The 26,105-nt window shown below is 58.1% G+C and overlaps 1 protein-coding gene across 1 annotated transcript in view; it reads right to left on the bottom strand.

Moving 5' to 3' along the window:
• Nucleotides 1-572: 572 nt before the first annotated feature.
• Nucleotides 573-26,105, bottom strand: part of LOC308229689 (ephrin-A2-like) — a gene marked incomplete at its 3' end in the record, with an annotated part of 61,522 nt that continues 35,989 nt past the window's right edge. Inside the window, exons 3-5 of the mRNA XM_080633876.1 lie at nt 3,657-3,946; nt 1,505-1,570; nt 573-694 (exon numbers count right to left, since the gene is read on the bottom strand). Of these exons, the coding sequence (XP_080490002.1) occupies nt 573-694; nt 1,505-1,570; nt 3,657-3,946 (478 nt within the window). The remainder of the gene's footprint in view (nt 695-1,504; nt 1,571-3,656; nt 3,947-26,105) is intronic.

Raw genomic sequence — 26,105 nt, 5'->3', positions numbered from 1 at the left:
GGCCCCTCATCACCGTGTCCCCATGAGAGGTGGGTGCCTGGAGAAGCGCCTTGGGGCCGGCACGATGACATCCTGGTGCCAGAGCGGTGTCTGGGCTGGGAAGGAGTCTGTAACAACGGAGCTGTCGGCACCATCACTGAGCTGCTTGGTGTCCGGTGTGAAAGCAGGGCTCAGTGCAGGGCTGAGCCCGGCCCCATGCGGGTCAGTCTGACACGGGGGAGCCCGGGCTGGAACAACCCAGCAAACAAAAATAAGCCCCTTTTTTCCTTAGAAAAACAAAAAACCCCCCAAACCAAACAACGAGGCCTCTGTATTTGGTCTAGAAATGCAAAAAGCGACATCCAAGAGGCAGAGCCGGCGCTGAGCGAGCCGCAAGTGCGGGGACGGGAGCTGTCAGCGTGTGCAGCCGGGATCCATCCCGCAGGACATCCGGTGCCAGCCCCTGGCACGGTGGCCGTTCGGTGGCAGGATCAGCAGCACCAACCCTCCCCGGGCACCGCGGCTCGGAGGTGGCAGGGGGTGGCCGGAGGTGATGCTCCACGGAGCTGCTCCCCAGCGCGTCGGTGTCAGCGCTACGAGGCCAGGAGCGTCCAGACGACCGGCACCACCACGAGCATGGCGCGCGGCACCCTGAGGCTGCAGCAGGAGTTGTTGCTGGTGAAAATGGGCTCCGGGGACTCGTACAAGGAATCGTCTGCAGGAGAGGAAAGGAAACAGACGTGAGCCAGAGACAGATCCCACCTCAGCATCCTGGGGGCTGGGGTCCGGATGCTGCTGATGCAGCGGCTTCCCCCATAGCAAGCAGCTGGGTGCTGATGCCCCACCAAATCCCTGCTTCCCCAAAGGCATCACTGCTACATGCACTGAAAACTGAGAATGTTCCAAGGACCCAGCCAAGGGTCTTTTGTGCCCAGGGTAGCACAAAGGCACCCTCTCCATGAGGGAATAACCCCCAATACCATTAACACACTAAAAACTGCTACCAGGAGAGCCATCCCCACCTCCCGCTATGCCCTACTCCTGAACAAAACAGAATGATTTTTTACAGATGGTTTCATTATACTGGGTTTTATTTTAAAGCCATGCAAACACAAAAAAAAGAGAAAGACATCCTTTTTAACGGTGACATTTCGCAGGCACTCGTCCCCAGGGAGAGCTGCTGCCATTTGCTAATTACACGTTAACAGGAGAAGAAAATTATTAATTTGTTTTTTTAAATGGCTGAGTTATTTGATTCTGAAAAGTAGCCACTGTGCAGAGATTATTATTCATTCCCCCCCCCCATATGGAACTCGGCAGCAAACGGCCATCACCAGGCACAGCGCCTGCCATGGCACAAACACCCTGGAACGGCTGTGGCATGGAGGTGGGCATTGGCCCCGTTCCCCATCGGGTGCTACCCAGGTGGGACCTGCAGCATCCTGTCCCCCACCATGGTCCCCACTCGCCCAGGACCACCACCCCCTCACCCCATGGGCTACCCAGGGCCCCCCCAGTCACTCACTTGTTGGCCGAACATAAACCTTCAGCTTCAGGCAGGACCTGTCCACTGTGTTTGGGGGGGACGCGGCTGCAGGGGAGCAAAGGGGAGAAGCAGCAGGTTAGGGGGGGCTGTGTCCCCACAAAGGGCCCCCAGTGGTCCCAGTGCAGCTGGGCAGGGAGCGATGGCTCGCAGGGCTCTGTCCCTGCGGTGAAGGGCTGCGAGCACAGGCAGGGCTGTGCTGCTTCCCTCAACAGGTAAAACGAGGATAAAGGCACAGAAGAAGAATAATACTCACTGGGAGAGAGAAAGGGAGTAATTGCAATAATTATCTTGGTGAAAGTCCCCTCTCAATAGGAGAAAATGTGATTTATATATATGTTTTTAAAAGAATTTCATATTGTTTCAGAGTGGGGTTTTTTTTTGCACTAAAGAAGGGCAGAGAGCATTATTCACAATGAAGTTTCATTTCAGCTTCAGGAAGGAAGGGGAATTAGGATGCTGCTCGCAGGAGAGGCAGCAGCAAGGGGCACATGCAGTCCCCTCAGGTGGCCACCACCATCCCTCCCCTTGGCTCTGAGGGACAGACACAGCAGGTTCCTGTACAGATGGTGACCTGGGGGCCATCCCCCCCTGCCCCACAGGACCCATTTGGGTTATTTTAACCACATAAACCCATACGGCAGCTGCAGAGGGGCCGCAGCCCCCCCTGTCTCCACATGGCCCCTCGCAATGGTACCCCTGGACCCCTTGACAGGCACATCCAGCCCCTGCGCCCAGCACAGCATCACGGCCACGGGAGCGGTGGCATCCAACGGGAGATGCTGCAGAGCCTCCACGGTTGGGAGTTTTCCCTTTGCTTTTCCTCCATGGTGCTACCACCCAACATGGGAAGGAGAAGGTCATGCCGTGCCATGCCGTGCCATGCAGTGCCAAGCCGCACCACGGGCATCCCGCAGCAGCTCCATCCGCCGGCTCTGTCCCCCAGGGCCAACCCATGCCCTTGACCCGGCCCCGGGAGAGCGAGTGCGTCCCCGTGCCCGCAAGGTTAATGGCATTCCAATTTGCGAGCTCGAGGAGGAGGTAATTTCTTTTCTTTCATGTCTGCTAAATACGGTTCCTCAAAGAGGCATAATTTCTAATGTTCCGCATGACATGAATTCTAACCGGTTTAGCAATGATCAGCTTCACCATTTACTTCTGTGTAATCTCCCCCTAACGACATTAAAAATAAAATAAAATAAAATAAAATAAAATAAAACTGGGGGGGGGGTGGGGGGGGAGAAGAGAGAGTTGTAGCTGCTGTTATTTCACAAGTGACATTTTACAGAGGGGAAGGGAGAGGGGGGCAAAAATGGTAATTTAATATAGATAAAAGGAACAAATTAAGTGGGCTGAAAACAGATGCTTTAGGAAAAAGGGGGAGAAATAATAAGGCAGATAAGCACACGGCTGGCTCCGGCGTGGGAAGAGGAGCCCCTGTCTGCCCGTGACACTGCTGAGTGCTGGGGGTCAGGGCTTCTCCTTTATGGTTTTTCAACCCTTTATTGATTGCCAGACTCACAGTGATGGATCCGAGCCCCATCAGCTGATTTTGCCATGGATCTGGGGCTCTGGCCCCCCGTGCCCAGCGCTCCAGAGGCAGAAATTCAATGAGGGGCCTGATCGGCCTGGTCCTGCCACCACTGCCTGGTGCCTAGGGGAAGGTTTCCCCCATAGTCAGCCAGTTTGGGCTTTATCTGTTGGATGAGAAAGGGGAGTGCAGTTTGGGAGCGCATGGGAATACACGGGAGCATGCGGGGCCACTGCCTGGGGCTGGCAGGGCTGTGCCACCGCTTCGGTGCAGCACCATGACCAGTGCCTAGTGTTGGTCCCGTGGAGATGAGCTCTGTGTCCCCATCATCCCGTGGTCCCTGGAAAGTCCCATTCACCCCTGTGGCCACCCCATGGCTGTGACTCAGCCCTGGAGAAGGCTTTTGGCATGAAGCATGCGCCAGTTGGGATATCCACCTTGACTCAGACATGCTGCTGCTGTCGCCACAAGGATGGGTTTGGGGGCATCCAATGCAAACTGAGCTGTGGCTCAGCATCCAGGTCTGGTCTGCACTGCGGGGTGATGTGGGAGACATCCCTGGGGTGTTCTCACTGGACCGCCCTCCCCTCCATCCCTACTCACAGATGTAGTAGTACTCGTGGCCGGGTCTGAACTCGAAGCCCAGTGAGAAGGGGGTGAAGAGCTGGAACTTCTCTGAGAACTTGAGGGGCCCGTTGGGGGAGTCGGGCCGGTTGCACTCCCAGCGCTTGAAGCCCCTCTGACGGTAGTCGCAGGATGCGTGCCCCTCGTAGTTGACCATGTAGAGGATGTAGCGCTCCATCCGCTCGGGCAGCGGCTCCTCGTAGTGTGGGCAGTAGATGTCCAGGTAGTCGTTGATGCTCACTTCCACTGTGTAATCCCCGTGCTGAAACCTGGAGGAGAAACCGGTGTCAGGGGGACCACGTTTCACCGCATCCCACCATGGGGATGGCGTATGCCAAAAACCTTGGTTCGACCAGAACTCAGAGCCTGATCCAACCCAGCCCTGCACCGCTCTCCTCTCCCCATCACCCCCTCTCCTTCCCACTCCAGTGTCCCCATTAACCTACAAGATTAACCCAGAGCCCTGTGATAAACCGGCACCTTTTAAGTCACAAAAGGACCACTATTCATGGTGATGCTGTGGCAGCGCTGGCACCGCGCTGCAACCCCGGTGTAATTTGTGCTTCTGGCACTGATTACCTGAGACGTCAAGGGATTAGCAGTGCTGGAGAGCTCTGGCACACACTGGCAGCTCCCGGCTCCTCGGGGTGACCCCTGCAACACCCCAATCCCTACACTGCACCCTGAGGAGGGGCATTGCAGCCCCCTGCAGCTCCTGGCACTGCAGCCCATGGAGCTGGCGGCCAAACTGCCCCGCTCCCCCAGGAGCCAACCTGGCAGCTTGGCTTTAATCTCCGCACATCGAGCTCGTTTTCCTTGCTAATTAATTTGAGGTCTCCCTCGGCACGAGCAGGGATGGGGGCACCACACGGCTCCAGGGCTGGAGGAGCAGCGCTGCATGAAGGGATGCTCAGCGGCTGCAGGGGTCAGTGTGTCCTGCGTGGGGTAGGGACGGTGGCCACAGCTCCTGTGGCCACCCCAAATCAGTGTCCTGGGGGCTCCCAGTTGGGTCTCCGGCAGGCGGGAGCAGGGCTGAGCCTGGCTCAAACTCATCACACGGTGAAGGATGACCCAAAAAGGGAAGGGGGGACCGCAGACAGCAAGGGTGGGGAGCGGCAGCGTCCAGCCCCATCCAGCTCATTACCTGCTTCATAAGCACTCTGAGCACACAGGGAAACGCACTAATTAAGGAGCAGGGTTTTTCTCTCTCTCCTTCTCTCTCCTTCCCCGAGTCAGTTGTGCCAACCCTGCCCCTGGCAAGGTAACATTTTAAATGTAAAATTAATACAAAGGGCCAGGATTTACTGGGAAACAATTTTCAAACGCGCACAAAACAATACAAAAAAATCCCCTCCAAACAAAACACCTTTTTCTGCCTTTTGTTTAAAAAAAGAATTACTTATTTTAATGATCATTATAAAAGCCCAAGCAAAGGCGACTGAAACAGGAGGGCACGTGCTTAGCAGGGGAATAATAATAATTATTCTTTTTGGAGGGGAATAAAAACATCACCTGACCCCAAGGGCCTTCGCTGGACTGGCAAATGCTGCATTAGAGCTGATGAGCTGTGATCAATGGCACCAGGCATAAAGTCGGGTTTTAAGCTAAGAACAGGTTTTTTGGGGGGATGGATGCGTGGAAGGTTTGGAGGGATGGATGTGGGGCAGGTTTTAAGGAGATGGATGTGGGGCAGGTTTTGATGGATGGATGTGGGACAGGTTTTAAGGAGATGGATGTGGGGCAGGTTTTAAGGAGATGGATGTGGGGCAGGTTTTGATAGATGGATGTGGGGCAGGTTTTAAGGAGATGGATGTGGGGCGGGTTTTAAGGGGATGGATGTGGGGCAGGTTTTGATGGATGGATGTGGGAGAGGTTTGGGGAGGAGGGATGTGGGGCAGGTTTTGATGGATGAATGTGGGGCAGGTTTTGATAGATGGATGTGGGGCAGGTTTTGGGAGGATGGATGTGGGGCAGGTTTTGACGGATGAATGTGGGGCAGGTTTTGATAGATGGATGTGGGGCAGGTTTTGATAGATGGATGTGGGGCAGGTTTTGATAGATGGATGTGGAGCAGGTTTTGGGGGGGGATGGACGTGGGGAAGGTTTTGGGAGGTTGGATGTGGGGCCATGCTGGCAGCACCAGCACTGCTGCCCCAGCACAGCAGGCAAAGCCCAGCACAGGAGGAGGCAACCAGCACAGGGTTCATTGGAGGAACCCCAGGGATGCTCTCAGGATGGGGATGTGGGTATGGGAGGACATGGGGATGGGGGCCTGTGCTACTGTGCCAGGCACAGGGCACCCCATGGCTGGGCAGAGCGCCCGGTGCAGGGACAGTGCCTCACAGAGTTGGTCTGTGCTTGTTCCATCCCATCCCAGGCGCTGGCCATACGGAACCACCACCGACCTCTGCTCAGCGCAGGATGAGCTGTCCCCACCTCATCCCACCTTGGCTTCAGCTTTCCACGGCACCACAACCACACCGACAGCCCAGGTCCAGCACGCAGCACCCTAAAACCTGTCCCTGAGCATCAGAGCCCACGAGAGACCTGAGCCAGAGCCTCGGGCGCGCTCAGAACCGCGTTTGCTGCCGGAGAAGCACAGCCCCGCGCGCATGGAGCCCTCTCGTAATTCATTATCAGTTCAGTCATTCAGGTCACAAAATGTCAACAGCGTTTTCCAGCCCTGGAAGGCACCAGCACCCCATGTGATACCCGCAGCAGGGCCGTGCTAATGACAGCGAGAGGGTCTGAGCTGACGGAACCAGGCGCATCCCTCATTCGTCTGCTGCAGAACAGAGAATGAGCCTTTCAGAGGGCAGCTTCCGAACCGGAGCGGGGCCCTCCGTGTCCTGCTCCCATCTGGCAGCACTGGGCATGGAGTGCACGCTGCCCTCCCTGCACATCCCAGGCACGCGTGTGGTTTCTGCCAGCCTTGGGGTAAGCTTTGGCCCCTTGAGTCCCAAAGACACAGGGACACCAGCCCTTTGGTCCATTGGGAACTGCAGAAAGCAAGAGGAGAGACCTCCACTTTGGCACACCAATAAATGCCAATTCGCAATGTTTTCAAGCCAAATGAGAAGCTCAGCTTTGAGCAAATTCACGTTCATGTTAGCCTGCCTGGGCTCACCACAGCCACACACATCATGGGGCAGGGATGATGCCATCACCAGGAATGATGCCATGGGATGGGGATGATGCCATCACTGGGTCTGATGCAATGGGATAGAGATGATGCCATCACCAGGAATGATGCTGGGGCTGAAGCCATGGGATAGGGATGATGCCATCACCAGGGATGATGCCATCACCAGGAACGATGCCGGGGCTGAAGCCATGGGATAGGGATGATGCCATCACCAGGAATGATGCTGGGGCTGATGCCAGAGTCCACCACGGCCACCAGAGCTCTGCCGATGGACACAGAGTTTGCCCACTGCCAAAGGGGTTAACATGGGAGCTTTGTTTTTCCCTGACAGAGACAGATGGAGCAGCCTCCCGGCCTCACCGGGCGGGATGTTACATTTGACAATTGACTACTCGCAGCTTTCAGCTCTGTCAGCTACCATTAAGACCGGGATACTGGCTAATTGGGTGCTTCATTAGGGGCATTCATTACTGTTAGCGCTGCCTGACAGCCAGGCCTGCTCTGCCAGCAGGGCAGGGGACATGGGCAGGCTCACAGCCCCATTGCTGACCCCACTGCAGGGTCTCCAGCGGTGGAAACCCCCCTGGGACACCCTGCTTGGCACGGCCACGGCTCCCACCGATGCCAGCACCACAGTGCAGGGGGCTCTATTGCTCTCCCACCCTCTGCCACCCTGGTGCTGGCACCAGCACCCACCACGTGCAGAGCCCCGCGCTGTTGCCTTCATCTCGGGTCACATTTAATTGACAACTTTCCTGGTGCCGTCACGCGCTGGCCCCTTTGCATGACAAGAGCGGGAACCCATTGGAGTGAAATTGCCTGGAATAAAACATTGGAGCTGGTGAAGCGGCTCCGCTGTCCGCCCTCCTGCCTGCGCTGCGGCGGCACCCAAACCCTGCCCGTGTGCCCCCACACCATGCCAGGCACGATGACAGCTCCATGCCAGTGGCTTCCAAAGCTCTCACCTCTTGGGTATTCACTGTGGGGGGTAAAAAGCCCCCCGAGACCCTGCCCTGCAAACTGGAGGCATCCTCAGCCTGAGCCCCTCAGTCCCCATGGGGCAGAGGCAACCAGGAGAGCAAACCCTGCCCGGCCCAACAACCAGGGTCGTGAGAGCCCAGCCCTGGTCCTGGTCCCCCGGCTGGGCAGGCAGTGCCTCAGCTTCCCCTCTGGGTAGCAGAAGCATCCCCCAGAGCTCCCACACAAGGGCAGCCAACCCAGCAAGGGAACAAAGCCCGTTTGTCTTCGGCCTCGCTGCATCCTGCAAGACCAGCCGGTGTCCCAAGGGTTAAATAATTCAGAGTTTTCTTTCCTGAACAGCTTGAAAAGAGATATGATTGCACCCGCTGAAATATTGGGGGGGGGGGGGGAGATATATTATGGAAGGAAAAGAGCTATTTAAGCTGAAGAACAGCGTTGGCACATAAACAAATGGGTATAAACCGGCCATGAATAAATTGAGGCTGGAAATGAGGAGGTTTGTAACCCCAGGAGCGAGGGCCTGGAAGGGGCTTGCAGAGAGGGAAAGGGGGGCCTGGGGCAGGGTGCTGCCAACACCGGGGTCCTGGGCGCAGGCATCCCCCGGCTCCAAGGGCACCCGTCCTTGTGGGACCAGACGCTGAGATCCTTAAAACCTCCCTTACGCTTTCATCTCCTGAAATCTCCTTCATTCAAATGGTCACAGCGTGATCAGGAGTAATAAGCCTATTACAGAGCAAAATAAAACACAGCAGCCCCCCCTCCCCAAACCAGCCCCCAACCTCGCCCGCCGCCCTCTCGCTGTCTTCTAAACACAACCTGATGGAAATTGGGATGCTGTGCGGCCAATGCCAGCCCCCCACCAGCCGCCGTCGCGGTCCCCCCCCCTCGGGAAATAGGCACAAAGCGGCTCCTGGGCGCTGGGGAGGGCGGCAGGGAATGGCCCCCGCGGGAGGAGGCGTCTGCCCGGCCCCTTTCCGCAGCGTTACGGCTCTTTTCTCCATTAATCCTGTTGCTCGGCTGGTTGCTGGCATGTCCGTAGCCAGCAATGGACTTCATGCCGGGAACGTTTAAGCTGGTTTTCCTATCTGTTTCTCTTTCTCCTTGGACAAGCCGGCAGTGCCCAGCGCCGTCCTGCGGGATGCTGCAGGCAGCGCCAGGAGCCCGACTTTGGCCACGTGTTGGTCATAGTGTCCCGGAGGCAGATTCATTCTCTCCATGCAAGAGCAGTAGCGCAGCTCAGGGCTAATGGAGGCTCTGGGAGGGGATGGAGCCAGAGCTGGATGCGCTTGGACACATGGGTCCATCCGATGTCGGTCCATCATGGTTGGGTCCTCCCACCCTGTCCCATCACCCTGCCAGCACCAAGGTTCATTGTAACCGTGCTGGTTGGTCCTGCGTGGCCAGAGAGCCAGCGTGAGCATCCAGTGCTCCCAAACCTCCACCGGGCTGTGCCAGAGGATCCCAGCATCCCAACCCAGCCAAGCCCAGGGATGATGCTCTGGGGTCATGTCAGGAGCCTGTCCTCAGCCTCATCTCTCCCATGGAGGTGGTGATGAGCCCCGGTCCCAATGGGGCCGTGTGTGCTCTGGCAGCATCCCCAGCGCCGCGGCGGTGGGGCAGAGCGGGGCCGCGCGTCATGGACTGTGGCTCATGGTACGCCTGTAATGTGGTCCTGAGGGACCCGCCGTACACACACCACCTAAATTATTTAATTTCTCCAAACTGCTGCACCTTTATAAATCATTAAAAGCTCCTTTTGATCTGTGTTAATGAGGTTTCCTCAGCGTGGTGGTTGGGAACGTTCTCCGGTGCCGGATAGAGAATCAGCTAATTAAAAATATAAAGAAGCAGCAAGTGGGAGGAGGGATGGGTCCGGCGTGGGGCAGGCATAGGGTGATGGGCACAAGGGATCGCCACCACCCAGTCAGGGTGCGGAGGGGTAAGGGATGCTTTAGGGATGCTCGTCGTGTTTTTCCCCTTTCCTCTTCTTCCCTCTGTTTTCCCCAGGGATGGGAGGATCCACGCTTGGCTCTCACCTCCCGTCCCCACCTCGCTGCATGCCCCGACAGGAGAGCAGCCAGCCCGGCAGAGCGGGAAAGGCGGCGTCAAGCGAAATCCACCAGGAACAAGCCCACAGGCAGGGATGGCAGCAGCACCATCACATTTACTTAGGAGTTTCCCCAGTGTCTGAGCCCTGCATTCTCTGGCCACCGCTCTGCTGGGCTGGCCAGGCTGCAGGTGCCATCCCGGGGGCTCCAGCACCCATTGCCCACTGACCCCCTCCCAGGGGCCTGGTTTTCCCCCCAGCCAACAAACCAGGAGCTTTCCAGCTGGGAGCCCCAGGAATGTGCCGGTCCCAGCTGGAACCATGTCACCTGGAGATGCCCACGCTGGCCAAAACACGGGGCTGCTGGACCTCCCGACTGCTGCCATGTGTGTGGAGAGGGATGTGGGATCGCTCTGGTTTGGAACCTTGGATGCTATCTCAGAAGCCGAGAGCCTGGGGTTGTCCCTTTGCTTCACCAACCCGGCCAGTGCTCAGGAAATGATGCCCCCTCTTTGGGAATGGTGCTGTGCAGAGCCATGGCCACGGGAGCGGATGGGTCAGGCAGCGAGATACCGGTGGGGCTGGTGTCAGCGTCGCTTTGCCAGCCCTGACAGCTTTAATATCAATATTTATCTCAACTACAAAACTCCGAGCCCAGCTACATATTCAGCAGCTCGATTACAGTTATCTGAAATGATGGTGACGGCTCCCACAGACGGGAGGTTAGTTTGGGCTTAATGCCATTTGACAGCCCCGGCGCAGCAGGGATGGGGACAGGGATGGGGATAGGGATGGGCAGCACTGCCTTCACCCATCATCCAACCTGAGACCGAGCCATGCTGAGAGCTGCCAGGATGGTGCTGGGACACACAACTGGCTCATATGCGGCAAGCCACAGGGCCCCGGCAGTCCATTGAGCCCCTTGGCCCCACTCTCCCCACCAGCAGCTGGCACAGGGCAGCCCAACACTGCCTGCCCTGACGTGCCCCATGAGCCTCTCCTGACACTGCCTGAGTCACCAGGGCCGGGCCAGCGAGCCCTGGCTTGGCTTTGGCATCAGCCTCCCTGCGTCACCCCCAGCCCGCAGGGACAGTGTGTTCCAGCATCAGTAAATCAGTGATGGATTCACCATAAGCGTGTTTTTGTGCTCAGCCTCTGAAGGATTCACACCCGGATGGGGAAGGGCCCTGAGAACCAGGCCTTTTATTTTTAAATCCCTAAAACTCTGGCATCCACGGGCTGTGAGCCTCTGCCCTGGCACTGGTCTGCAGCACCGAGCAGCGTGTTCATGGCACAGGCGGCCCCATGGTGAACACCATCCCCATGGCACGGCGCCAGCTCTGCTGCGAACCCCAGACTTGCTCCTTCAAAAACCTGCTTTTTGCCCACTTCCTGAGGGTGCCACAGAAGCCACCGGCTCCCCCGTGCCAGCACCACGCGGTTCCAGCAAGCCGGAGCACGCAGCAACAGGATGAGCCGGAACATGCAGCATCCTGGCGGGCTGGGGAGGGCCCCGTGGGTGATGTGTGAGAATTCCTGTGCAGAACCAGCACTCAGCAGCCAGCAAAGCGCATTCCTCAGCCCCATCACCCTTGAGCCACTGTGGGCTGGCACCGGTGATGGTCAAGGACCAGTGCTGGCCCGGCATGGACTGAGGAGCAGCAGCCCTCAGGCTGGTTCAGCCTGGCCTTCCTGAGGCTCCCTCCTTCATTTATGGATATTTCCCTTTCCCTCCTTTTAATGTAAATGACAGTCCCAAGGCAGTGATCAGGCGCAGGTAACTTCGTCCCAGCTCGGCCGTGCTCCCACAGGAGACAACGGCTCCTGTTACCTGGGGCAACAGCGGGGAAATTATGGCTGGCATCTAAATTGCCATCATTATGCTCCAGAGCCAACACTCCCCATTTACACTTTATTGTCATCTTTTGCTTTAGGGAGATGCTGAGATATTACAGGACCGGGTGACAGAGTGGGATGAGATGGGATGCACAACGAGATAGACTCAGAGATAAATGGGTACACCCGGAGCTATTATTTCAGCCTGTTTGCAGATCTAGAGAAAGAGCAGCAATCCGCACTCCCCCGGGCTAAGGGGAGGCTTTATAACATGCAAGAAAACAAGATTTGCTTAAATGCAAGCACCAGGCTGCCGAACCGGCAGCACTCAGTGGCAAAGCGCCGGTGCCACGTCTCGTGCCTGGACACACACAGCTCATTGGAGACATCTTCCCACCAAACCAGTGCCAAAACTGCAGCCAAAGCAGCCCCAGCCTCCCTCCCACTGCGGCGAGCAGGGATATGGCAGAGCCGACGTGGTTCCAGGCGCATCCCATCACCGGTCGGTCTTGTTCCCCCGGCACAGAAGCACTCAGCCACTCTCCAACACTCTCCAGACAACACTTATCTTACAAGATGTGCCCTCGACCACACAGATTAATTTGGAGGCAGGAGCACGCTGCTGGCTCTGCGCGTACCAGGCAAGTGCTAAAGCCACATGGATGCAATACGGCTTTTGTGTACAAAATGATGCTCGCCGGCACCCGCAGGTACCAGGCTGGGGCTGGTACCCTACTGCAGGGCACCCCCAAGGGTGATGCTCATGGGCACCCCAAAGCAAAACTGCTCCTGCGACTTGAAAGAGCAAGTTTAGTCTAACCACACACTTTGTGCGTAGTTGCATGAGGAAAATGAAAAACCAAACCTGGGCTTCGCTCCTCCCCCTGCACCACACGGGGACCATGGTGTGAAAAGTGGAGGGGTGAGAAACACTGAAATGGGGCTTTTAAGTATTTTCAAGGAAAAAGGAAAAAAAAAAAGGAAGAAAAAAGCAAAGAAGTTCAAAAAACCAAGAAACTTTTCAGGGAAAAGCCAGGGCTGGTTCTCCTCCCCGGCCCTGCGCCAGGCTCTGGGCTGTGCGTCACCGTGCACAGGATTGGGAATCTGCCATGGATTTTGCCTTCTGCCTTGGAGACCCCATCCCACCTGAATGCCCCGCGACAAGGGAAGCCGGAGCTTGTGGCACGCACGTGTTTGGGACCAAATCTGAGCGGTCAAGGCAAAGCTTTTAACAGATGGGAGCTGGCTGCTCCGTGATGGCCAAGTACAGCAGGAGCGAGCCGGGTGGACGGCACCTGCACGCTGCTGGTGCACTGACCTGCCAGGCTGCTCCTCAAGCTCAGGAGGTCACTCGCTTGTCCAGAAAACCCCACCAGTGTCAAATATGCATTTTTGGCCCATGAATTCTCCATTTTCCTGATGCCAGAGCCCATTCCGGGGGTTGAACCCGCTTCCTCCTCGCAGCAGCAGCTCTGTTTTGGGGTTCTTCACCCTTGTCCCCCCACCGCAGCTCCCCAGAACCACACCGGCTGCTGCAATTCACTGGCCCCTCATTAACATGGATGCTCCTTTGCCCAGCGCTGAGACTAATCAATACTGCCATTAACAGACTACCCTGAATTAATGCATTTTAACCTGGCAGGCGTTAGGATATTGGTCATTTTTCCACTTAACCTGGCAGGAGTTTTTTCCATTGCTGGTGCCCAGTCGGCGCAGCAGTGACTCAGGAAGGGATGCAGGGACAGTTTTATCTCAACCAGACCTGTTCTCCTGAGATGCTGTTGAAGGGGAGCAGGACTCTAGCCCAGGAGCCCCGGAGGGGATGGAGTCACCACACCGGGACCCCTTATCCATGGGTTAGAGCTTCACTGCCATGCCCGATGCTCCAGAACCTCAGGCAGCATCATCAGCACAAGAGAAAGGCCCCCTGAGAGCACTCTGGGTCCATCACTGCTGCCACAGGTCCCTGTCCCCTGTGCCCTCCGTGGACCCCTGCAGCAGCAGCCGAGCTGTTCTCCCCCAGGCACCCCAGAGCCACCCTCCCCTGCTGCTCCCGCCTGCCTCGCAGTGCCTCTGGCTAAACAGAGATCAGAAATGTTAGATCTTTCTTAACATCTCCTGCCAGCACTGTCAGTGGCCCTCTCCAGAGTACCAGGGCCCTCTGTTATGTAAACACAGCACATTCTCTGTCAAAGATTAAAAAAAAAAAAGGCTCATTTGCACATAAAAGCAGCCTCTGCACCAGTTATGGGCACTGTGGCATGTAAGGAAGACTGTAGGTTAAATTCAATAATAAAGTGAGGCGGCACAGAGGTCCCGGCTCCAGCTCCTGCAGCCCAACGCTGCGGCCAGCGAGACCATGGGCGAGGGACAGAGATCCTGAAAAGCAGGATGGGGTGAATTGCCCCAATGTCCTTTAGCAGCATCAAGTTGGAAAAAGACCATCAAGTCCAACCATTACCCCAGGACTGCCAAGGCCACCATTAAACCATGTCACTAAACCTTGCTGCATGGTGCCTGGTCACCCTGGGTCCCCCGCTCTGCTCTCATGCTCCTCTGTCCATCCATGTTCCAGCTGCTTGTTCACGGCTCCCCTGGACCTCACCACATCCAGGCCCAGCACCATCCCCATCTTCTCCACTTGACATCCCAGCCAGGCCGGGGTATGGTGCCCCCACATCCCTTCCCACGTGCTTTTGGGAGCACCATGCATGCTGCAAGTGGGGCTGACCGATGCCCTCATCCAATGGCACAACCAGTGGCACCACGTGGCATCTCCGCAGGAGCAACAAGGAGCCGCTTGCCTCGTCAACGGTGACTGCAATGACAGCTCCACGGTGGGACAGCAATGAGAGTGTCTCCATCCGCAGTGACCCCCCGGCCTCCCTGGGGAGCGCCCGCGCCTGCCCGGCTCCGGGGATGGCGGCAGCCAGCCATTCCTGCAGCACAGGTCCACGCAAATTCAATCAGATCAGGAATACATCGGCAGGGAGACGCCGGCTGGGAAGTGTAACGGTAATTGTGTTAGTGCCGGCAGTGCCGCGGCGCGCCACGCTGCAGAGCTGAGGGCACGGTGGACGGGCACAGCATTGCCGGGGACCAAAGCCCCCCCCCCATGTCCCAGCAGGGAGCGGGCAGAGGGTCAGGGGAGGGCGAGCAGAGCTCTGCAGAAGCCGGTGTCCAGATGGCTCAGGAGAGGGCAGAGCCATGCAGCAGAAGGTGTTTACAGTGGTGGCTGACAGCAAAGGTGAGAGGGGCAGCGAGGGGAGGAGAGGAGAGGCTGCCCATGGTCTCCAAATCACAGCTTGCCGTGGTCCAGCATGCATGCACCTACAGGTACCCAGCCCCGTGTGTGTGCACTGTGCACAGCCAGTCCCGTGTACAACCAATCCCACGCACACCCTGCCCCACACATGTCCCCACAGCCACGCAGCAGCTCCCACAGCCACCAGGCCCAGCACGTCACTCCCAGCCGGAGCCCAGACATGTGCCAGCCCATGCACGAGGCCACGCGTGCTCATACGTGCTCCGGCTGCTCACGCTGAGCGCCCTAATTAACACGTCTGGCGAAGCGGGTGGGCGCTGATAACGGGCACGGGACGGGAGCTGCTGGGGGTTATCTGCCAAAGGCAGCCGGGGCCCCCCACCGCCCGCGCCGGCTCCGTGCCACAGCCCGCGGGGACAGACACATCAAGGCACCCGTTTGGGGGTCTGGTGCAGGGGGACCGGGTAAACAGCCCCCAAGGCTGGCCTCGTTAGCGCTGCCACTCATTAAGGCTGCCCCTGGCACGGTGCGGGCAGAGCCCCCGGCACTGCTGCCATCGGCACACGGCCCCATGCCAGCCTCTTGTCCCATCTGATGGGTGAGGGACAGCCCGTCCTCGGGTGCCCACCTTGCCAGCACCATCACCAATGGGCTGCGGGGAGATGCTCAGAGGAGCTCTTTGGTACCCACTGGGTGACGGCCATCGTCTCACCTTTCCCTACCACCCACTGCTGCCCTGATCTGCATCCTTTAGCTTACAGGCAGTGTGTGGTGTGCACCCAGCCCAGCCAAGTGGCTCACAGACCATGGCCAGGGTGCAGCCGGGTGCCCAAATGGGAGATCAGCATCACCCTTGGGTCTCTGAGTCAAACTAGTCACTGCCCTGGTGCTCCCCGGAGCCATTTCCATTGAGCTCATCCCAGAGCTATGAGCAGGACTTAGCACAGAGCTGCTGTGACACTGGCGTGGCGGCCACTGCCTCCATGCCTCAGTTTCCCTGTCCCAGGGCTGGACCATGCATGGCACAGGTCCAGCAGCACAAACAACGATCAAGGAGAGCCTTCCCCTCCCCACTTTAAGACACACAAATCCATGGGGATAAACACGCATTATGGCACTATTTCAGTCATTGGCCACCTCGTTTCCTGGCGGTGTCTCAGTCCCAGGCAGCGGCAGGGGCTGGGGAGCAGCAGGACACACCGGGGACTCTGTAACCCTGCAACACTTCCATTCACAGGACATTCCACGCAGCGGCGGGAGCCATTCCGAGCGCATCCAGCAGCAGCAATGTGACCTGTGGGAGCCCTGCAATCACTGCGAGAACACCGGCAAAGTGGAAACCGGGATGACACGGCAGGGCCAGGACACTGCTGTGAGGGGGACACAGGGACACAGCGCAGAAGGATGGATGCAGCAGGAACAACCCTGACATGGGCAGGAACCTGCCGGCTTGACCCCAGCCCCATGGCCCCTGCCTGCCCCTGCATGCCTCAGCATCCCCAGGGGATGTCAAGCAGGATCCAAACCAGCAGTGACTCCCCCCATCCAAAGGACAACGCGGGACTTTTCCCCCCAGCCCTGTTGGTGACGGGCTGCAGAGCCAGCAGAGCCATAATTTATCATGCCAGCCCCTGACAGCTCCCTTTGACAGGGTCCCCGGGGGGGCCAAGCGATGCCTTTTGTCTGCCTAACAATTAATTATTTCCTGGCTAATGATGAACTCCGACTTCCAAAGCAGGTAGCGGCTGTGTGCAGGAATGAGAGCCTTTCCCTTCGCTCCTCTCCCTGCCGTGCCCCCTCTGAACCATGGGACCTCTGCCATGGCACCCCCATGGCAGGCTGCGGCAGGGGTATGTTGGTGTACCTGGGGCTAAGGCTGGAATCCCCCTGCATCCCACCAGGGGCACGCTGTTCCCCCAAAATGGTGCCCCGAAACCAGACAACCCCATAAGCAAGAATGAAGGTGCCAGTTCAAAGGCACACGTGGAGCGTGCTGGGATGGAGCCGCTTTGGTGGTGCTGGCAGGCGGGTGCTGTGCTGCGGCAGCAGATGTGGGCTGTGCTGGCGGAGAGCGGTTTAAGTGCCAGCCGCTGTGACCGCAGCCCCAGAGCGCTCTGTGCTGAAGGAGCTGATAACTGGATGATGGGTCTGTGTTAATGGAGAAAATCCATTTAGGTTCACTCAATACTCTCCCACAGGCTTTCATTACACCTCAGGGGTCTGCAGTGCACAGGGCCTTGATATGGCCAAGCTGTGAGCCCAGATCACATCTCTGCTCCTTACCTGCCTCTTGGCAGAGGCTCTGGTGGGATGCGGGGAGGGATGCGGGGAGGGATGTGGGGAGGGATGCGGGAAGGGATGTGGGGAGGGATGTGTGCACGAGGGCTTCAGCCCCGAGCTCGTTGCTGCAGGTGGTAAGAGCACCATCAGCATCCCTCGGCCGCAGTCCTGTGGGCGACAGGCAGCAGCAAGCAGAGGCAAACTTGGAGGTGCAGTGGGGACCCTGCCCTTGCAGGGAGCCCAGCCTGGCTCATGCTGTGCAGGGGAGCACGAGCCGGGCCCCGCAGCGGAACAAGCAACGGAGCCGTGAGAAGTAAAACAATTATCGGGAGCTCCCAGCTCGGCCTCCCTGCCTGGTGCTTTCTGTTTAAGGCTAGTTAATAGCTAGTGTTCTCTGGTTAGGCCTGAATGACATTTCCAGAGTTATAATAACTGAGCTATTACTTGCCGTATTGATGCATTCCCCCTGCCGGCAGCCTGCTCATCCCGCGCTGCGCCGCCCGGCCGCCGAAAGCTCCTTTAGTCAATAGCACTTCTATTTTTCATTACTCCCTGGAAATGTGGCTCTTGGAAGCTCATCCGTCATTCAATTACGCCCTGGTTCAGTCCTATCATACACGTGTCATAAAGTTCCTCAGATCTGAACTGCTGTTAATTTTCTGCGCCATCCCAAGGGGATGCCCGGGACGTGCCTGGAAAGCAACCAGGAAGCCGAGGGCATGCCGGGTACGGGCGCACCGGGGAGCAGGGGCTGCCAGCGCCGCCGGGGACACGGGCACAGGGGTCCCTTTGCCAGGCCCCTCACCGAGGAGCTGGGCTCTGACCGTCCCCGCGTGGCAGTGCGGCACCAGCAGCACACGACCTTGGCAGTGCTGCAATTTATTCCTCTGGCTGGTTTTATTCCTTTATCAGGTGTTGGTTTAACAGGGTGAGCTCCCCCCGCTTCCCTTTTAATCCTATCGGCATCTGTGTTCAGCACATCCGTACACAGAATAATCACCTGCCTGGCAGATTTGTCACTTCAACAGATGTAATCGGGGAACTTTTTTTTCAGTTTTTTTTAAAAAAACCCTCATTTTTTTCTGTTTTTCTTTCACTCGCAGCTCCCGGGCAGAGGCGGTGCCTGCGCCAGGTCCCTTCTCCCCTAACCCATCCCTGCCTTTACAACAAGGACCTGCAGGGTCCTTAAAAACTCAAGCCCTGAGTTCTCCCCTCCACCACCCCAATGGCACCGTTCCTCCTGCTTCCCCATGCAGTCTCATCCGGGGCTGCCTGCGCCCTGTGGTCCCCAGGGTGACACCAGGGTCCCATCCAGCCCCTGCATCACCACCTGGGTGGCCTTGGCCGAGCCGGTGAGGCTCGCACACCGCCCAGCAGGACAATGACTGCTCCGGCATCCCGCTCGCCGGTCCCCGTGAGGCCTCCCAGGGGCTGTTTTCCCTAAGCCGGGATGGACACACGCCTGGACGCTTGCGAACGCCGCACGTCACTTGTCAGCTCCCAGGACAGCCACACGGTGCCTCCGGCCACACTCCCCCTGGGCCCCTTCCTGCTCCTTGGGATAACTCCGGCCATGCCAATGGCTCCAAAGCTGCCAGACATCCCCGCTCCACAGGAAGGTGGTGACCGGGGACCCTTCTGCTGGGTGGACACCTCCGCTCCCCTCCCACCCCACCACCTGGACCCTCACTTTGCTCTGGGGCATGGCTAATGACTGGCCCGATTGATCTCTGACGAGGCTCTGCTCCTCACAGGAGATCGATGCTGGAACCAGCTCAGGGCTCTGTGAAAAGCCATTTCTCCCTGCCCAGCCGGGCAGCACTGCCCCACGCTCGCAGGGAAGTGGCCATCGATCCAGGCAAGGATCAATGGGATAGAGAAGAGGATGGAGGGGAGGGCGGGCACCCCCTCGGAGGGGACTGGGGGAGCAGCCTTTGCTCCCACTTGGTCCAACTCCGAGGCACCGCAGGCAGCCAATGACCATGCTTGGGACAGCATTCCCCACGCTCCCAAGCCTCCTTCTGCACAAGGATACACTTGTGCCACTGCTGATGGTATCTGGCATGGCCAGGGCTAGCGTGCAATAACACACACAACCATCAGTCCTGCTGCATACGGTGCTGTGTCAGGTTTGCCCATTGTGGCTCCATTGCTCCCACCCAAACCCCCAAAATCTCAGGTGCATCACTGGAGCAAAACCACGTTCACATCCAAACCCACCCAGAGCTGCCACCGGCCGAGGAGGACACACAGGCTGCCCTGTCCCATCCCACACTGGGAAATGGATGGATGGATGGATGGATGGATGGATGGGAGGGCAGAGCCTCACGGGGAAGCCCCTCATCATCCCCATCCAAGGTGAGCAGGGAGGGGGGTGAGCACCCAAGGCAGCAGCCACCATCACGAGCCCAAGTGGAGGTCACAGGGCCAACAGAACCACCCATGTCTCTTTGCCTGGCTCTTCCCCCTCTTATTCCTTCCTTCATGTTCCCCTGGCCAAATTTGACCTCATTGGGCGAGATCAGTCGGGGTCTCCACTTCTCAGGGCCCCCTCACCCCTTCCTGTTCCTTTCAGTGAGGTTTAAGCCTTTTCGCTTTGTCCATTCAGTCCAAGACTAATCAGATTAAAGCCTTGCCCGGGGTCTCCCCCCACCCTCACCCGCTTCGCCCTAGTCCCCTGGTGGGTTTTGGCAGGTCCTGGCACCGCCACACCAGGGGCCAGTGGTGGCACCAGGCACAGAGTGCAGGGGGAGCGATGGGGATGAAGGCAGCAGCATCAGCTCTCCCTGCCAGAGCCATCCCGCTCTTTGGGGAATCCCTTCCCAGCCATGCTTCACATCTTAAGTCAGGCTAAAGGAGCATCTAAGAACAGACGACCTTTAGAAAAAAGGGTATGTTTTCTTTTCCCCCTTCTTTTGGCCCAGAACCGCGTGCACCAGCAGCCCCTGCTCCATCAGCAGCACCCCTCAGCCCAGCCCTGCTTGGAAAAGGCGTAATTCCCCAGTGGACACTTTCAGGCCCTATCCCACTATCCCACTCACCTCCCCACGTGCTCCAGCCTCCGCTCCCAGCCCCAAAAGCATCCAATGCCCCCCGCCTAAACCTGAAAAATTGATTTCAATTCACTTCGGCCCCGCTCTGCACACAAATGCATTCGACACGGGCACTCTCCCCCAGCCAGGATTGTATGCAAAGGCAGTTAGGGGTCAATGAATAATTCATAGGCCGCTGTCTTTCAGAATTATACTGTGGAAAAATAAATCTGAGACTATATAAAAAAAAATAAAAAGAGGGAAAGAAAGGAAAAAAGAGGCTGGGGGGGGGGGCGTTGTGAGGAGGCAGCGCTCGCCCCTGCACCCCCTCGGCCAAACTCAGGCACAGGGATGAAAGCATTGGCGCGTCGGCATCTCCTCTTCCATTGAGCAACTCGACATTCAGGTCTGCGCGGAAACCACCTAAATTCCTTCCTGTGCTTTGTTCTGCTGCCTTTTCAAGCAAGAGCCTCATGGAGATGGGGAGGGGGGCACAGAGATCTTTGGGGGGGGGTCCCTTTGAAGAAACCCACTCATCCATTCGGCTGGTTGAGTTCAAGGGGCAGCGTGCTGGGGCTGTGCTGGCCATGGGGCCAGCGTGCCCCTGCCTGGCTCAGCCAGAACCCCCCCCGGTACCCCCAGCATCACCTCCCACCAACGCACCTCGCAAGCACAGAGAGGAAGAGAGAGGCTCAGCCCCTTCCTCAGGGCTGGGCTGGGTTTTGGGGTGCCTGCACCCACTCTGGGACCAGCCGTGCCCATCGGGCACTGGCAGCGGGCATGTGCTCACAGCACGAGGTGCTAACGGGGAGGAAAGGAAGCGAGAGTCACTTTAATTTGGCTATTTAAAAATAAAGAAATAACACCGGCTTTGAAAGCCCGGAGGGGTCCCAGCGGAGAGACCTCCATCCCCCCCTTCAAAGGCCGCCTCTGCTTTCTTCCCCCTGTTAGCAGCACACAAAGGTGCACGAGCACTTTCGTCTCTGTGGAAAGACCTTTTTAATTGGTTCCAGGCAGAAGGTTAAAATCTCTCCCCTTCCCTGCACGCTTTTCTAAGAGAGGAAAGGAGAGGGGGGAAAGAGGCAGAGGGAGGAGGCAGGGAAGAGGGTTCCTACCAAGGCAAAGCCTGGTGTGGGGCAGCAGAGCCAGGAGGCACCCGGAGCCAGCATCCCCTCAATAGCACCCGGAGTGGCCGAGGGTGATGGGGATCCCCAGCGGGAGCCGGGAGATGCTCGGTGCTCCCATAGGAACACAGGGGTGAGGGTTCCTGCAGGGATTCCCATAGAGCGGCTGGAGACGTGCTGCCGGGGCAGCGCACAGGGAGCTGCTGCAGGGCACCCGGCCCATCCTCACCCGGCCCCTCTCCCGCCCCACGGAGCTGCCACCTCCCGGCACTTGGGTTTCCTTTCACGGAAGGGGGAGCTGAGCAAAACCGCATCAATTATTGAGCCGGGGCGCGGTGAGCTCGACGTGTCCCCTTTGCTAATGCTGCTCAGGTAGAGCCGCGCGGAGCCGCAGTCAGACACCTCCCGACGCCTCAGCCGCAGGGCTCTGCCCGACGCTTCAAGGTCAAGTTTTCTGAGGCTGACAAAAGGCACCACGGCCCTGAGCGATGCAACACGGCCAATGGGACCCCCATGGCAGGATGGTGGGGCCCCCGATGGGATGGGGACGCTGCAGGGCTCCCGGTGGAAAGGGGGACATGGCGGGGTGCTCCCAGCCGTGGGATGAGGACCTGGAGCATCCTTCTTTAAGCAAAGCGACTCCCATCACGCCGTGTGGGAAAAGCGGGTCTGGCCTGGCCGGCTGCACATGGAGCAGCAATTGGATCCAGATGTTTCCCACAGCAGCCTGGAAACTGCTTCCCCCCATCCGGAAAGCGCTCGGCAGCACCCTTCCACCACCCGCAATGGTTTGCTCTGATGCGCCAGCACGAGCATCCCTGCAGCAGAAGCAGGGCTGGGTGCTCCCCAGGCTGGGTGCCCACTGTTTCAGGCAGATGGCAGCAAAGCCAAAACCTAACTCCCAACCTCAGTCTACGAGGACCCAGACACAATGTCCAGGTGCGAATAGGTTGGGAAAGGGCTGGCAGGTGGCTCCCTCAATGGGATGCACAATGCAGGTCACCATCAAAGGCATTCCTAAGAGGACACCACAGCCCATAGGTCCCTGTCTCCCACTCAAGTTGCATCCTGCTTTGTAGTGGGTGCCCAGGGCAGAGTGTCCCCACATGGGACAGGAATGTGGCTTTCTACCCCTCCAACCTCAGACCAGGGCAAGGAAAACCACAAGAACACCTCAGAAACCCATTTGTAGAGCCAGAACCCGAATTCACCCACCCTGACGTTATTTAAAGCCCATTCCAGCTTCTAAGTCCTGCAATGACATGAGAATCTCAATTACCATTAAAAGAATGCATTTCTGCTCTTTGCATTACGGAGAAAAGCCTGAAAACCAACCCCTGGGGATTCAAACAACTCTAGAAAGAAGAAAAATAAAAAATTCATGTAATTTTTATTATTTAACACCTGGCAGTTGGCAAACCAGTCTGTGAGCTGGGGGGAACTGGGGCCGAACACACCTTGCAGAAGGCAGGGAGACAGGGCCGGAAACCACGATCCCAACTCCATGGCCACGCAGCCCCCAGTGCCACCCGCTCCGCACCCCGCACCAGGCTGACGGCAGGATCTGGTTTTAAATGGGTTTTTAAACACCTCTGAGCTTGTGGGACGCCGCGCTCTGTGGAAGGACAGTGTGTTATTTTTATCGTTGCATTAGTTCCAGTTTAATTGCCGGGATGCTATTAACCGCGCAGAGCAGGGTCCAGGCAGTAGGGATGCTGCTGTCAGTCTGTCCTGCTCCAAGCTGCCCGTGGTGGGATGGGGTTTGGACCCAGCACGATGCCTCTTCTCGCACTGCCGCAGCTCCAACTGGTGACAAGCAGGGACAGGAACCATTGATCGGCATCACAGCCTCCTGACTCATCCTCTCCAGCCTCCTCCAGGCCCAACAGCCCTTCCCTTCCTGCACCGGGATGGTGGCTCCCCCCCAACCTCCCTCCTCCTCCTCGCTCCAGTCCCCTTCACTGCTCTGCCACTGAGGATGCTCCCATTGTCACGGATTCTCCAGCCCCCATGTTCCATTGCAGCCCATCGCCCCATCCTGCCCAGGACACACCATCCACCAACAGCCCCTGTTGGAAATCACAGGTCTCCAACGTGGCAAAAAGCCCCCATCTCGTGCCAGCACTGCCAGCTGGGCTCCCTCTGCTCCTCAGGAGCTGGGAAACACGCTCAGCTCTTGTCCTGGCTGCTCCCATGCAGGAAAACCTCCCACCAACGATAACCCAGAGATGCCCAATAACCTGGAGATGCGCTAATCCTGGCTTTCACACCCAGGGCCCACAGGGACCTCAAAACCACCGCCGGGACCCCACCACCATCACCGGCTCCATCCCCACAGCGGCAGAGCAGGAGGGAGGCAGGAGAGCGTGGCGCAGCAGAGCCGCTGCTGAGAAATCGTCTCGGAGGAAACAAAACCTGCCAGTCAGCGATCTGACTAATGGCATACGGGAATTAAGACACCAGAAAATGCCCTCCCGCGCCTGCCAGCAGTTTCCCAGGCAGGTGTGTTCCCAACAACCTGTTTCCACAGGGAATGCCGCATGTGTGCGCAGCGCCTCGGCTCACACCTCTCCCTATGCAGCACCCTGACCCTCCTGGGACCAAGCCACCCTCCCATTCTGACCCCTGCAGTCCCACTCCCAGCTCAACAGTCCCCAAGATGCTGAATGGGATTGGGCCTAGGATGTGGGATTTGCTGGGGGTGGTTTCCCACAGCATAGGTGGGGATTGGAGCATCCAAGCAGGTTGAGCCCACTGGGGACGGGAGTGCCAGAGGTGGCCGAGCAGGCTGGGCAGGGATGAGCACCATCACATGGAGGTGACAGTGGCATAATCCCAACATACAAACTGCTTCCAGCAGGGAAAGCAGGGAAAAGGAGAAGGATGAGGCCCAGGCAGACACACTGGGGTGCTCTTGGACAGCCCTGGTGGGACGGCTGCCACAGAAGGCACCCACCCCACGGTCTTGCTCTCTTTCCAACACCAGTGGCCTCCCAGTTCCGCACTGGGGACACGTCTTGAGCAGAGGCTGGCGCCGTCCCCAGGCAGATTTGCTTTATAGGGTCATGGAGGAAGGGACCAGCGTGGAGATATTTAAGCGGCATTTTACCAGCGGAAAAAATTAGAGCCACAATATTAATTAATCCTCAAAGCACTTTGCGAACATTAACTAATTACGCCTCCCAACCCCTCTGCGTGGGGGAAAGGTATCACTGGCCTCGTTTTACAGCCAATGAAGTGTGCATGACTCACCCAAGGTCACTGCGATCGGGCGAAGGTGGGAAGGGGACCCCAACAGGACCCTGCAGCACCCCAAATGCATCCCATCCCCCTGAACCAGGTCCCAGCATCCCAGTCCCCACCCACGGCACAGAGGGAGTCGAGGGGCACCTCCCGCACCATTGCAGCGGACAGAGCCCCCACCAGAGGCTGGGGCAGCCGGTTAGAACAGAAAGCGCTGAGGGGCTTTATGGAAAGCACAAACAACCCTGTGCAGTTTAAAAGCGATTAGAGGCCCTGGCTGGGTTATCAACCGGTGTCTCAATCACGCAGCATCGATCCAGATAATAGCCGGCAATTGTTCAGATACAATATCATAAAGTCACTTTAACTACAGCCATAAAGCTTCCCCCGCCTGCAGCCACCGCTGGGCGCTCCCCACGCCATGGGGATCGATGGCAAAGCCTCAGCCATCAGCACGTGCTGGGGGATGAGGGTGCTGATGGGGCTCCGGGCTGGGGTGCAAGGGAGCAGCATCTTCAGGCACCGATCCCTGCAGGGACAAGGCCACCCCATGGGATTCCCTGCCCTATGGTGTCCCCCCGGGGCTCCCCTCAACACCCTTCCTGAGCACCGGCAGCACCGGGGTTAGGGGAGCTCGAAGGCAGTCGCTGAGATTTGCTGTTTCAAGCTTTAATCCATGGGGTTTATGGTCAGGGGAAAACGTGCAGTGACAGCCACAGCCCCTGATGCACACAACGGGCTCCCGACCATGTGGTGCTGGGATGTGGCTCCTCTGCTCCCCGCAGCACCAGGGGGAACTTCCCACCATCAGCTCCCAACACCAGGGTGATTCCAGGCCATGGTCCCTGCCCCAGCACAGCAGCAATTGCTGCCTCCGCTTCCCAGCCAGAGCTCGGGGGGGTTATTCACCAGGGGAACACCGCCGGCAGCCCCTGCCCGCGCTGGAGCCGCATCCTCACCCGCCGCTTCCCACTGCTTAATGAGCACAAAATAGTTCCATGTTGCCAATTACTTGGTTCATTTGTGCTGCTCTGGGCAGCACTGGTGCAGGGAAAATCCCCATGGAGCTGCCCCAGCCCCCAGGAAAGCCCCAGTAGGGTCCCTTGAGCACCACGGGGCTGAGCATCCCTGTTCCCACCAGCACCCCCGGGACCCCCTTGCCCCAATGACCGCCACTGCTGCTTTCCCACATCCCCAACGTGACAGGGATGCAACCGTGGAGGGAAAGAGAGACCTTCTTGGGATTTAAACTGGACTTGGAGAAGCCCCAGCTCTGCCCTGGTCATGCTCAGTGTCCCCACACTGAGTCACAAACACCCGCAGGGCCAGGGCTGTGGCAACCCCAGTGTCACTGGGCCCCAGGAGCAGAGATCCCTGTTTCCAGGTGCCAGTCCTGGCTGAGGTGCCAAAGCCAAGTGCAATTGCACAGGCCAAGGCGCCCATTGTGCCCCTTGGGTACTGATGCTCCCTAAGCA

The sequence above is a fragment of the Psittacula echo genome (assembly GCF_963264785.1).
Source record: "Psittacula echo genome assembly, chromosome: 24".
Taxonomy (NCBI): Eukaryota; Metazoa; Chordata; class Aves; order Psittaciformes; family Psittacidae; genus Psittacula; species Psittacula echo.
Note: the sequence above shows the minus strand (reverse complement) of the source record. Positions and strands in the feature narration are given on the sequence as shown.